The sequence below is a fragment of the Oncorhynchus tshawytscha genome, linkage group LG10 (assembly GCF_018296145.1).
Source record: "Oncorhynchus tshawytscha isolate Ot180627B linkage group LG10, Otsh_v2.0, whole genome shotgun sequence".
Taxonomy (NCBI): Eukaryota; Metazoa; Chordata; class Actinopteri; order Salmoniformes; family Salmonidae; genus Oncorhynchus; species Oncorhynchus tshawytscha.
In genome coordinates, this window is record NC_056438.1 from 75,678,829 (window position 1) to 75,693,082 (window position 14,254).

At 45.4% G+C, this 14,254-nt stretch overlaps 1 protein-coding gene across 1 annotated transcript in view; it reads right to left on the reverse strand.

Moving 5' to 3' along the window:
• LOC112260900 (insulin receptor-like) overlaps nucleotides 1-14,254 on the reverse strand; it is a 149,958-nt gene that overhangs the window by 8,902 nt on the left and 126,802 nt on the right. The window contains exons 14-19 of the mRNA XM_042329090.1: nucleotides 13,691-13,830; nucleotides 12,889-13,048; nucleotides 12,659-12,758; nucleotides 10,186-10,253; nucleotides 2,629-2,858; nucleotides 1,934-2,044 (exon numbers count right to left, since the gene is read on the reverse strand). Of these exons, the coding sequence (XP_042185024.1) occupies nucleotides 1,934-2,044; nucleotides 2,629-2,858; nucleotides 10,186-10,253; nucleotides 12,659-12,758; nucleotides 12,889-13,048; nucleotides 13,691-13,830 (809 nt within the window). The remainder of the gene's footprint in view (nucleotides 1-1,933; nucleotides 2,045-2,628; nucleotides 2,859-10,185; nucleotides 10,254-12,658; nucleotides 12,759-12,888; nucleotides 13,049-13,690; nucleotides 13,831-14,254) is intronic.

The following is a 14,254-nucleotide window of genomic DNA, read 5'->3' on the forward strand; positions in this document are numbered from 1 at the left end:
TACAGGGAGGAGATGGAAAGAGGGTGGAGATGGATACAGGGAGGAGATGGAAAGAGGGTGGAGATGGATACAGGGAGGAGATGGAAAGAGGGTGGAGATGGATACAGGGAGGAGATGGAAAGAGGGTGGAGATGGATACAGGGAGGAGATGGAAAGAGGGTGGAGATGGATACAGGGAGGAGATGGAAAGAGGGTGGAGATGGATACAGGGAGGAGATGGAAAGAGGGTGGAGATGGATACAGGGAGGAGATGGAAAGAGGGTGGAGATGGATACAGGGAGGAGATGGAAAGAGGGTGGAGATGGATACAGGGAGGAGATGGAAAGAGGGTGGAGATGGATACAGGGAGGAGATGGAAAGAGGGTGGAGATGGATACAGGGAGGAGATGGAAAGAGGGTGGAGATGGATACAGGGAGGAGATGGAAAGAGGGTGGAGATGGATACAGGGAGGAGATGGAAAGAGGGTGGAGATGGATACAGGGAGGAGATGGAAAGAGGGTGGAGATGGATACAGGGAGGAGATGGAAAGAGGGTGGAGATGGATACAGGGAGGAGATGGAAAGAGGGTGGAGATGGATACAGGGAGGAGATGGAAAGAGGGTGGAGATGGATACAGGGAGGAGATGGAAAGAGGGTGGAGATGGATACAGGGAGGAGATGGAAAGAGGGTGGAGATGGATACAGGGAGGAGATGGAAAGAGGGTGGAGATGGATACAGGGAGGAGATGGAAAGAGGGTGGAGATGGATACAGGGAGGAGATGGAAAGAGGGTGGAGATGGATACAGGGAGGAGATGTAAAGAGGGTGGAGATGGATACAGGGAGGAGATGTAAAGAGGGTGGAGATGGATACAGGGAGGAGATGTAAAGAGGGTGGAGATGGATACAGGGAGGAGATGTAAAGAGGGTGGAGATGGATACAGGGAGGAGATGTAAAGAGGGTGGAGATGGATACAGGGAGGAGATGTAAAGAGGGTGGAGATGGATACAGGGAGGAGATGTAAAGAGGGTGGAGATGGATACAGGGAGGAGATGTAAAGAGGGTGGAGATGGATACAGGGAGGAGATGTAAAGAGGGTGGAGATGGATACAGGGAGGAGATGTAAAGAGGGTGGAGATGGATACAGGGAGGAGATGGAAAGAGGGTGGAGATGGATACAGGGAAGAGATGGAAAGAGGGAGGAGATGGAAAGAGGGTGGAGATGGAAAGAGGGTGGAGATGGAAAGAGGGTGGAGATGGAAAGAGGGTGGAGATGGAAAGAGGGTGGAGATGGAAAGAGGGTGGAGATGGAAAGAGGGTGGAGATGGATACAGGGAGGAAATGGAAAGAGGGAGGAGATGGATACAGGGAGGAGATGGAAAGAGGGTGGAGATGGATACAGGGAGGAGATGGAAAGAGGGTGGAGATGGATACAGGGAGGAGATGGAAAGAGGGTGGAGATGGATACAGGGAGGAGATGGAAAGAGGGTGGAGATGGATACAGGGAGGAGATGGAAAGAGGGTGGAGATGGATACAGGGAGGAGATGGAAAGAGGGTGGAGATGGATACAGGGAGGAGATGGAAAGAGGGTGGAGATGGATATAGGGAGGAGATGGAAAGAGGGTGGAGATGGATACAGGGAGGAGATGGAAAGAGGGTGGAGATGGATACAGGGAGGAGATGGAAAGAGGGTGGAGATGGATACAGGGAGGAGATGGAAAGAGGGTGGAGATGGATACAGGGAGGAGATGGAAAGAGGGTGGAGATGGAAAGAGGGTGGAGATGGATAGAGGGAGGAGATGGAAAGAGGGTGGAGATGGATACAGGGAGGAGATGGAAAGAGGGAGGAGATGGAAAGAGGGTGGATAGAGGAGAGCGATGCAGGGGAAGGCAGCTCTACCACTAGACTAGCCCTCAGGACAGGGATCCCAATAATATGTGTGTGTGTGTACCTCAGAGTCGGGGCGAAGGCAGCGCAGGTAGCTCTTCAGGTCGCCATGGGTCATCAGCTCCATGACAACTAGAGTGGGCTGGCCCTTAGAGACCACACCCATCAGACGCACCTGAAAAGGAAACATTTAGTTTCTATCGCTTGCTTTGATTCTTACACCTCGGCAGCTACTTTAAACAAAGATGTCGTGATCATCATGGTATGTGGTGTCACCTTCTATAGACTGTAGGTCTTACACTGTAGCACCAAGTAAAGCCCTTCATGATGGAGGCTTTATTGAAGAACTCTCCTATCTCCCCCTCTCTATCCTAGCCCTCTCTCTCTCTCCCACCACCCTCTCACCATCCTCTCTCTCTCTCACTATCCTCTCTCTCTCTATCACTATCCTCTCTCTCTCTATCACTATCCTCTCTCTCTCTCTATCACTATCCTCTCTCTCTCTCTATCACTATCCTCTCTCTCTCTCTATCACTATCCTCTCTCTCTATCACCATCCTCTCTCTCTCTCTCACTATCCTCTCTCTCTCTCTCTCACTATCCTCTCTCTCTATCACCAACCTATCGTCTCTCTCTCTGTCTCTATCACTATCCTCTCTCTCTATCACCAACCTATCGTCTCTCTCTCTCTCTCTCTATCACTATCCTCTCTCTCTATCACCAACCTATCGTCTCTCTTCATCCATCCATCTCTCTTACCACATGGTGGCAGGTGAAGCCCTTCATGACGGAGGCCTCGTTGAGGAACTCTATCCTCTCTCTCAGACTGGCCGACTCGTTGACCGTCTTCACTGCCACATGCGTCTCTGGCTCTCCCTTCACGATGTCCTTGGCGATGCCCTCGTAGACCATGCCGAACGAGCCCTGACCCAGCTCTCGTAGGATGTTAATCTTATCCCTGCCCACCTCCCAGTCATCTGGCTCGTACACTGGAGAGAACACACACAGTAAAAACTCCTGGGGCCGTAAGTACATTTTCTTACAGAATTCTGGTGTACGTGGAGACTCTAGGATTTGCGTGTGCAACAAATGATTGGGATTTATCAAACTGTCGCACGTAAACATCCACATATTTTCATTTACGAATCAGAGTCATACTACATTTGTACGGTCGTGAACGAGCTCTACAACCACGACTGGAAAATGCCCTCGATTCACTTAAAAAAAAAATTGATGATTTTTTTGATGATATTTGAAGGAAATCAGATCAAAGCAAAAGCCATTTTGTAGAAGCAAAACGGCTGTTGCTTTTACATTGATCAAGTTTGACCATAAAGTTATTGGCCCCCTCCCCCGTGTCAAATAACATCACCTTAACTCTCATTTTAATACAGAAATGATAACTCGATATTCTCTTATCTAATTTAACGAAGTACCACCTTGTAACCAACATCGAAAAAGGCGTGTTTGCAGAGGGGAGTTGTTTACATAGCTAGATTGGCAAAATGTTACTGTCGGGTGTTAGCAAATATTATTAACAGTTTCCCCTTTCATATGTGTCTGGTGTTAGCTAGTTACTGGCTAGCTAGGTCTTCAACTGTGTCTGGTGTTAGCTAGTTACTGGCTAGCTAGGTCTTCATCTGTGTCTGGTGTTAGCTAGTTACTGGCTAGCTAGGTCTTCATCTGTAGTCTGGTGTTAGCTAGTTACTGGCTAGCTAGGTCTTCATCTGTAGTCTGGTGTTAGCTAGTTACTGGCTAGCTAGGTCTTCAGCCAGCATGGAACAAGAGGGTCTTTCAAAACTCAGACGCAGTTATCAAGTCAACACATAAGTCAGTGCTGTGGTGAACCGCATCATGCTAAATGGGAGATGCATATAAAAAAAGTATATAGTGCATTTGGAAAGTATTCAGACCCCTTCACTTTTTCCACATTTTGTTACGTTACAGTCTTATTCTAAAATTGATTAAATTGTTTTTCTCGCCATCAATCTACACACAATACCCCATAATGATTAAAAAAAACGGAAATATCACATTTACAAGTATTCAGACCCTTTACTCAGTACTTTGTTGAAGCACCTTTGGCAGCAATTACAGCATTGAGTCTTCTTGGGTATGACAATACATGCTTGGCACACCTGTATTTGGGGAGTTTCTCCCATTCTTCTCTGCAGATCCTCTCAAGCTCTGTCAGGTAGAATGGGGAATGTTGCTGCACAGCTATTTTCAGGTCTCTCCAGAGCTGTTCGATCGAGTTCAAGTCCGGGCTCTGGCTGGGCCACTCAAGGACATTCAGAGACTTGTCCCAAAGCCACTCCTGCGTTGTCTTGGCTGTGCGATTAAGGTCGTTGTCCTGTTGGAATGTGAACCTTCGTCCCAGTCTGAGGTCCTGAGAGCTCTGGAGCAGGTTTTCATCAAGGATCACTCTGTACTTTGCTTCTTTCCCTCGAACCTGACCATTCTCCCAGTCCCTGAAGGGATGGTGTCAGGTTTCCTCCAGATATGACATTTGGCATTCAGGCCAAAGAGTTCAAATCTTGGTTTCATCAGACCAGAGAATCTTGTTTCTCATGGTCTGAGCGTCTTTAGCTGCCTTCTGGGCTGTCAGGTGCCTTTTACTGAGGAGTGGCTACCTTCTGGCCACTCAACCATAAAGGCCTGATTGGTGGAGTGCTGCAGAGATGGTTGTCCTTCTGGAAGGTTCTCCCATCTCCACAGAAGAACTCTGGAGCTCTGTCAGACTGACGATTGGGTTCTTGGTCACCTCCTTGATTGCTCAGTTTGTACAGGCAGCCAGCTCTAGGAAGAGTCTTGGTGGTTCCAAACTACAAACCTGTATTCACTTTGTCATTAAAGGCTATTGTCAAGTCAAAATGTATTTGTCACGTGCGCTGAATACAACAAGTGTAGACCTTACAGTGAAATGCTTACTTACAGGCTCTAACCAATAGTGCAAAAAAAGGTATTAGGTGAACAATAGGTAGGTAAAGAAATAAAACAACAGTAAAAAGACAGGCTATATACAGTAGCGAACCTATAAAAGTAGCGCGGCTACATACAGACACCGGTTAGTCAGGCTGATTGAGGTAGTATGTACATGAATGTATAGTTAAAGTGACTATGCATATATGATAAACAGAGAGTAGCAGCAGTGTAAAAGGAGGGGTGGGGGGAGGCACACAATGCAAATAGTCCGGGTAGCTATTTGATTACCTGTTCAGGAGTCTTATGGCTTGGGGGTAAAAACTGTTGAGAAGCATTTTTGTCCTAGACTTGGCACAATGGTACCGCTTGCCATGCGGTAGTAGAGAGAACAGTCTGACTCGGGTGGCTGGGGTCTTTGCATTTTTTTGGGGCCTTCCTCTGACACCGCCTGGTGTAGAGGTCCTGGACGGCAGGCAGCTTAGCCGCAGTGATGTATTGGGCCGTACGCACTACCCTCTGTAGTGCCTTGCGGTCAGAGGCCGAGCAGTTGCCGTACCAGGAAGTGATGCAACCAGTCAGAATGCTGTTTCAGCTGTAGAACTTTGAGGATCTCAGGACCCATGCCAAATCTTTTCAGTCTCCTGAGGAGAATAGGCTTTGTCGTGCCCTCTTCACGACTGTCTTGGTGTGTTTGGACCATTCTAGTTGGTTGTTGATGTGGACACCAAGGAACTTGAAGCTTTCAACCTGCTCCACTACAACCCCGTCGATGAGAATGGGAACGTGCTCGGTCCTCCTTTTCCTGTAAGTCCACAATCATCTCCTTAGTATTGGTTACATTGAGGGATAGGTTGTTATTCTGGCACCACCTGGCCAGGTCTATGACTTCCTCCCTATAGTCTGTCTTGTCGTTGTCGGTGATCAGGCCTACCACTGTTGTGTCGTCTGCAAACTTAATGATGGTGTTGGAGTCGTGCCTGGCCATGCAGTCGTGGGTGAAAAGGGAGTACAGGAGGGGACTGAGCATGCACCCCTGGGGAGCTCCAGTGTTGAGGATCAACACACATCAGCAGATGTGTTGCTGCCTACCCTCACCACCTGGGGGCAGCCCGTCAGGAAGTCCAGGATCCAGTTGCAGAGGGAGGTGTTTAGTCCCAGGATCCTTAGCTTAGTGATGAGCTTTGAGGGTACTATTGTGTTGAACGCTGAGCTGTAGTTAAAGAATAGCATTCTCACGTAAGTGTTCCTTTTGTCCATGTGGGAAGGGCAGTGTGGAGTGCAATAGAGATGGCATCATCTGTGGATCTGTTTGGGCGGTATGCAAATTGGAGTGGGTCAAGGGTTTCTGGGATAATGATGTTGATGTAAGCCATTACCAACCTTTCAAAGCACTTCATGGCTACAGACATGAGTGGTATGGGTCTGTAGTCATTTAGGCAGGTTGCTTTTCCGTTCTTGGGCACAGGGATTATGGTGGTCTGCTTGAAACATGTTGGTATTACAGACTCAGTCAGGGACATGTTGAAAATGTCAGTGAAGACACCTGCCAGTTGGTCAGCACATGCCAGGAGAACACGTCCTGATAATCTGTCTGGCCCCGCAGCCTTGTGTATGTTGACCTGTTTAAAGGTCTTACTCACGTCGGCTATGGAGAGCATGATCACACAGTCGCCTGGAACAGCTGATGCTCTCATGCATGCCTCAGTGTTGCTTGACTCGAAGCGAGCATAGAAGTGATTTAGCCCGTCTGGTAGGCTTGTGTCACTGGGCAGCTCGTGGCTGTGCTTCCCTTTGTAGTCTGTAATAGTTTGCAAGCCTTGCCACATAAGACGAGCGTCGGAGCCGGTGTAGTATGATTCAATCTTAGCCCTGTATTGACGCTTTGCCTGTTTGATGGTTTGTCGCAGGGCATAGCAGGATTTATTGTAAGCTTCCGGGTTAGAGTCCCGCACCTTGAAAGTGGTACCTCTAACCTTTAGCTCAGTGCAAATGTTGCCTGTAATCCATGGCTTCTGGTTGGGGTATGTACGTACAGTCACTGTGGGAATGACGTCCTCGATGCACTTATTGATGAAGCCAGTGACTGATGGTGTACTCCTCAAATGCCATCGGAAGAATCCCGGAACATGTTCCAGTCTGTGCTAGCAAAACAGTCCTATAGTTTAGCATCTGCTTCATCTGACCACTTTTTTATAGGCCGAGTCACTGGTGCTTCCTGCTTTAATTTTTGCTTCTAAGCAGGAATCAGGAGAGAGTTGTGGTCGGATTTACCAAATGGAGGGTGACGGAGAGCTTTGTACACGTCTCTGTGTGTGGAGTACAGGTGATCTAGAATTTTTTTCCCTCTGGTTGCACATTTAACATGTTGATGGAAATTTGGTAGAACTGATTTAAGTTTCCCTTCATTAAAGTCTCCGGCCTCTAGGACCTCCGCCTCTGGGTGAGTGGTTTCCTGTTAGCTTATTTCCCTATACAGCTGACTGAGAGCAGTCTTAGTGCCAGCATCTGTCTGTGGTGGTAAATAAACAGCCACGAAAAGTATAGCTGAGAACTCTTGGCAAGTAGTGTGGCCTGCAATTTATCACAATATTCTCTACTTCAGGCAAGCAAAATCTTCCTTCCTTAGATTTCGTGCACCAGCTGTTGTTTACAAATATGCACAGACCCCCCCCTCGTCTTACCGGAGTGTGCTGTTCTATCTTGCCGGTGCAGCGTGTATCCAGCTAGCTGAATATCCATGTCGTCATTCAGCCACGATTCCGTGAAACATAGGATATTACAATTTTTGATGTCCCGTTGGTAGGATATTTGTGATCGTACCTCGTCTAGTTTATTATCCAATGTCGCACGTTGGGGAGTAGTATTGAGTGATAGCTTCTGGATATCAGGACAGCGCTTTGTCTAATCCGAGGTGAGTGATCTCTGTCCTGATATCCAGAAGCTCTTTGTCTAATCCGAGGTGAGTGATCTCTGTCCTGATATCCAGAAGCTCTTAGTCTAATCCGAGGTGAGTGATCGCTGTCCTGATATCCAGAAGCTCTTAGTCTAATCCGAGGTGAGTGATCGCAGTCCTGATATCCAGAAGCTCGGTCTAATCCGAGGTGAGTGATCGCTGTCCTGATATACAGAAGCTCTTAGTCTAATCCGAGGTGAGTGATCTCTGTCCTGATATCCAGAAGCTCTTAGTCTAATCCGAGGTGAGTGATCTCTGTCCTGATATCCAGAAGCTCCTAGTCTAATCCGAGGTGAGTGATCGCTGTCCTGATATCCAGAAGCTCTTAGTCTAATCCGAGGTGAGTGATCTCTGTCCTGATATCCAGAAGCTCTTAGTCTAATCCGAGGTGAGTGATCTCTGTCCTGATATCCAGAAGCTCTTAGTCTAATCCGAGGTGAGTGATCGCTGTCCTGATATCCAGAAGCTCTTAGTCTAATCCGAGGTGAGTGATCTCTGTCCTGATATCCATAAACTCTTTGTCTAATCCGAGGTGAGTGATCTCTGTCCTGATATCCAGAAGCTCTTTGTCTAATCCGAGGTGAGTGATCTCTGTCCTGATATCCAGAAGCTCTTAGTCTAATCCGAGGTGAGTGATCTCTGTCCTGATATCCAGAAGCCCTTAGTCTAATCCGAGGTGAGTGATCACTGTCCTGATATCCAGAAGCTCTGTGTCTAATCCGAGGTGAGTGATCGCTGTCCTGATATCCAGAAGCTCTGTCTAATCTGAGGTGAGTGATCACTGTCCTGATATCCAGAAGCTCTGTGTCTAATCCGAGGTGAGTGATCTCTGTCCTGATATCCAGAAGCTCTTTTTGCCGTAAGATACGGTTGCAGAAACATTATGTACAAAATAAGTTACAAATAACGCCAAAACCCCCCACATAAGAGCACCATTGATTGGGCGCCCGTAAAACTGCTGCCATTTCTTCCGGCGCCATTTTCAGTTTAAGTGTAGATGGATGAGGAAAATGTTTTACTTAATCCATTTTAGAATAAGGCTGTAACGTAATAAAATGTGGAAAGGGGAAGGGGTCTGAATACTTTATGAACGCACTGTATATCATTAATGCAATTTCAATGTTCAGTTGCTTTTGTGTTTCACCAAAGTTGCTTGAGATGATTTCACAGCAACACTGCTCCCTGCATCCAAGTTTCATGACTAAGTGTTTCAAAGAGCTGTCAGTCAAGGCGAGCTCATGAATATAAGCTCCCCGCCCACTCAGCCTGTCTTTTCAAACTTCCTGGTAGTTAGCCATGAGGAAAACTCCTGTTCAGAAAGTTTAAAACAAAATAAAATGCATGCCGCCTATAGCGAGTGCCAAACACCGGCCGCGCATTCTACAAGATGGATATGGTCTATTGAAAAAACGTCAAAGTAAATGCTGCCGACAGCCCACATTTCTATGCAAAATGGCAAATGTTCAATATTTTGTTTATCAATTACGTGATTGTGTTTCTATCTCCTACCTTGGTATAGGTTCAGATTAAATACGCTATTATGTCACAGTCCTATCGCACAGCAATACTGTAGCCTACCCATACCGCCATAGGCTACCGGTCTATTTTACTTATGAGCACGATTGGCTATTGAATGAGCGACAGATAAATAGTAGCCTAATACATGTGAAGACTTCCAGAAAACGTTTGACCTCTGTCATTGCCAACAAAGGGTATATAACAAAGTATTGAGATAAACTTTTGTTATTGACCAAATACTTATTTTCCACCATAATTTGCAAATAAATTCATTAAAAATCCTACAATGTGATTTTCTGGATTTTCTTTTCTCATTGTCTGTCATAGTTGAAGTGTACCTATGATGAAAATTACAGGCCTCTCTCATCTTTTTAAGTGGGAGAACTTGCACAATTGGTGGTTGACTAAATACGTTTTTGCCCCACTGTATATGGTGTGTAGCAGAATAAACCAGCCATATCAGAAGTGCTCTGCAATATGATTATGATTCAGGCCCATATAAAAAAAGTGAGTTATTATAATAAACAAACACCTTCATTTCCTCAAAAAAATAACAATATTAGCTTGCAACACAGTTGCTCAACCACTAGAAGTTGGGCGTCTGCACGGTATGAGATGTACATGGGAGGTACGCAAACTCTCCCGTCAAGATCAACATTTGATAAATAACCTTTGGTGGGAAAAAACAGGTCGCACGTCAGGCTTACTTTTATTGCAGGTATGCACTTTAGATAAACGAGGCCCCTTGACGCTATAATCCACAAACGATCTAGTATTGTACTTCTCTAATTCTCATGGCCAGCTAGTATGTGTCAGTGATTGTCTACTTACATGGAATACTAGTTTCAACATCAAAATACAGTCAGATATGCTTTTATACAGGCTGAGAATATAGAAATCAGTTTATAATGTGTCCTTACTGTCAGCAGCACTGAGGTACTCTGGGTTAGAAGAGGTGTAGAGGGGTCCAGAGGGGCCCTGGGTTTGCCTTGGTGGGAAAAACAAGGAGGTAGAGTTAAGCGTTAAGGCATGAGGAGGTGTGGTACAGTGCATTTGGACAGTATTCAGACCCTTTCATTTTTCCCACATTGCTACGTTACAGCATAATGTTTTAAAAATCATTTTAAAAAAAGTATTCTCAATCTACACACAATACCCCATAATGACAAAGCAAAAACAGTTTTTTCCCCCAGATGTACAACCCCCCCACAGAAAAATCCTATTTACATAACTATTCAGACCCTTTGCTCAGTACTTTGTTGAAGCACCTTTGGCAGCGATTATAGCCTCGAGTCTTCTTGGGTATGACGCAACAAGCTTGGCACATCTGTATTTGGGGAGTTTCTCCCATTCTTCTCTACAGATCCTTTCAAGCTCTGTCAAGTAGGATGGGGAGCGTCACTGCACAGCTATTTTCAGGTCTCTCCAGAGATGATTGATCGGATTCAAGTCCGAGCTCTGGCTGGACCACTCAAGGACATTCAGAGACTTGTCCTGAAGCCACTCCAGCGTTGTCTTGGTTGTGTGCTTAGGGTTGTTGTCCTGTTGGATTCTGGTGAACCTTTGCCCAGTCTGAGGTCCTGAGAGCTCTGGAGCAGGTTTTCATCAAGGATCACTCTGTACTTTCCCCCTTTCATCTTTCCCTCAATCCTGATTAGTCTCCCAGTCCCTGCTGCTGAAATTACATCCCCCCCTTCACTGTAGGGATGGTATTGGCCAGATGATGAGCGTTGCCTGGTTTCCTCCAGACATAATGATTGGCATTCAGGCCAAAGATTTCAATATTGGTTTCATCAGACAAGACAATCTTGTTTCTCATGGTCTGAGAGTCCTTCAGGTGCCTTTTGGCAGACTCCAAGCGGGCTGTCATGTGCCTTTTTAACTGAGGAGTGGCTTCTGTCTGGCCACTCTACCATAAAGGATTGGTGGAGTGCTGCAGAGATGATTATCCTTCTGGAAGGTTCTCCACAGAGGAACTCTAGAGCTCGGTCAGTGACCATCGGGCTTTTGTTCACCTCCATGACTAAGGCCCTTCTCCCGATTGTTCAGTTTGGCCGGGCAGCCAGCTCTACGAAGAGTCTTGGTGGTTCCAAACTTCTTCCATTTAAGAATGATGGAGGCCACTGTGTTCTTGGAGACCTTCAATGCTGCATACATTTTTTGCTACCCTTCCCTAAATCTGTGCCTCGACACAGTCCTCTCGGAACCCTACGGACAATTCCTTCGACCTCATGGCTTGGTTTTTGCTCTGACATGCACTGTCAACTGTGGGACCTTATATAGACTGGTGTGTGCCTTTCCAAATCATGTCCAATCAACTGAATTTACCACATATGGATCCAATCAAGTTGTAGAAACATCTCAAGGATGATCAATGGAAACAAGATGCACCTGAGCTCAATTTCTTGTCTCATAGCAAAGGGTCTGAATACTTACGTAAATAAGGTATTTCTGTTTTTATATTTAATACATTTGCAAAATGTACTTTGGCACTATGGGGTACTGTGTGTCCATTGATGCGGATTATTACAAATATATATTTTTTTTAGAATAAGGCTGTAACATAACAAAACGTGAATAAAGTGAAGGGGTCTGAATACTTTCCGACTGCACTGTGTTTGGCCAATATATAGCACGTCTAAGGGCTGTTCTTACGCACGATGCCACGCGGCATGCCTGGACACAGCCCGTAGCATGTTGTCCATATACCACAAATCCCCGAGGTGCCTTATTGCTATTATAAACTGGTTACCAAAGTAATTAGAAAATGTTTTATCATACCCGTGGTATATGGTCTGATATACCACAGCTTTCAGCCAATGAGCAGTCAGAGCAAACCACCCAGTTTATCATTAATAAAATATCATGATTATAAATAACAAGAAACAACACAGAGAGATACCAAATCAATACCAAAATAATCCTAAAGTTAATCCAGGTATCAGAAGTTGCAGAGTGCACACACACTAGGAGTAACATTATCATAATAACAGAGAGCGACCAATGACGAGCCTCGCTGGAAACACACCTGATTAAACCAAATCAAAGTCTTGATTTATAACCACGTTTCAAACTGTAATTATGAACACTAGGACTAGTTTTTTTATTGAATGTAGAATGTTTTTTTTCTTCTTTTTTCCCTCGCAAAGTATCGTCTGACTGTAAAAGTAAATCATAATAAAGTAAGTACAATTTAGCCTGGTCGTGAAACAATATACAAATCTAGACCACTAGTAGTGGAGCCAGTTGTCTTAGTGCTGGGTTGGAACAAAAGCCTATAGTTAGAGAAGCTGTGTGTAACACTCCTTGCTGTGAACAGCTGAGGCTACACAGCTTCTTTCATACACAGCTGGGTTGGCCGAAGACAGATTGTGGAGAAGCCAGAAGACTTACTTCTTCCTGAACATGACGAATCCTCCCGCTGCCACCAGTATCAGTAGAACTATGAAGATGACTGGACCAATGATAATCAATAGGTTGGATGGGTCCACCCCTAAAAGAAAACACGTTGCCATGGAGATTATGGCCAGGCTACTGCTAACGTTAAAAAAAACCTCTATATTCAAATGATATTGGATTGATTTCACGGATTGGTCGAGCTGTCTGTGGCGTGTGTCTCTTACGGAGGTCCTGTACGTAGAAGTGTGTGGGGTCGGTCCAGGAGCCGTTTCCTGCCAGCGACGTGGCTCGGATCCTCACAGTGTAGTTCCCAGGGTGCACCACTCTCAGCCTGCAGCCCTCCGACTGCTGGTACATCTTCCTGGACACACAGTGGTGCAACTCCTAGAACGAACACACACACACAGACGATGTTTAATTTATTTATATATATATTTTTAAGAGGAGAGTAGTTGGAGGGGGGAGAGAAGGGTTGAATAAGCCCATTATATAGAAATGAAATGTGAACAACTGAAAGTAGGAAACACAATATTACACTAGGAACACATCGAGCTGATAGAGTAGGCCGTCTAAGCCAACCAGAGATGTGTTTTTAAAATCACTGCATTAACAGCCAACAATAATACAAAAATAAAAAACCTAATTTGAGAAAAACATGTTTGTTTGACCACCACTGGAGTTGTTGTTTTCAACATCAGTAATATCAGCTGTACCCAGTGTGATGTTGCCACGGTAACTAAAACAGAGCGCTGATGCAACATGGCTATTGTTACATCAACGGTCCTATTTTAGAAATGAGAGCAGAGAGATTTGTGTTCAACGTATCTGAATTATACTAAGTGAGACTGCGGGCACAGCATAAGTCCAGTATTTTAAGTGGGTGCGTGTTTTCATGCCCGTGCGTGTTTTCATGCCCGTGCGTGTTTTCATGCCCGTGCGTGTTTTCATGCCCGTGCGTGTTTTCATGCCCGTGCGTGTTTTCATGCCCGTGCGTGTTTTCATGCCCGTGCGTGTTTGTCTGCTCACCTCTGTGTCTCCCAGTCTCTTGTAGTTGACTTCGTACAGGATGATCATTCCATTGGGAGCTTTAGGCTCCAACCATTTGATTTGAACAGAGTACTCAGACACATCATAGCTGATGGGGCCCACGATGTCATCTGCTTTGTCTGTTGGCAGGATACACAAGGTTTTAAAATGGCCTCTGTTGACAGCACACAAAAGGTTTTAAGATGGCCTCTGTTGACAGGATACAAAAGGTTTAAAAATGGCCTCTGTTGACAAGATTCACAAGGTTTAAAAATGGCCTCTGTTGACAAGATACAAAAGGTTTAAAAATGGCCTCTGTTGACAAGATTCACAAGGTTTAAAAATAGCCTCTGTTGACAAGATACAAAAGGTTTAAAAATGGCCTCTGTTGACAAGATTCACAAGGTTTAAAAATGGTCTGTTGACAAGATTCACAAGGTTTAAAAATGGCCTCTGTTGACAAGATTCACAAGGTTTAAAAATGGCCTCTGTTGACAAGATACAAAAGGTTTAAAAATGGCCTCTGTTGACAAGATTCACAAGGTTTAAAAATGGCCTCTTTGG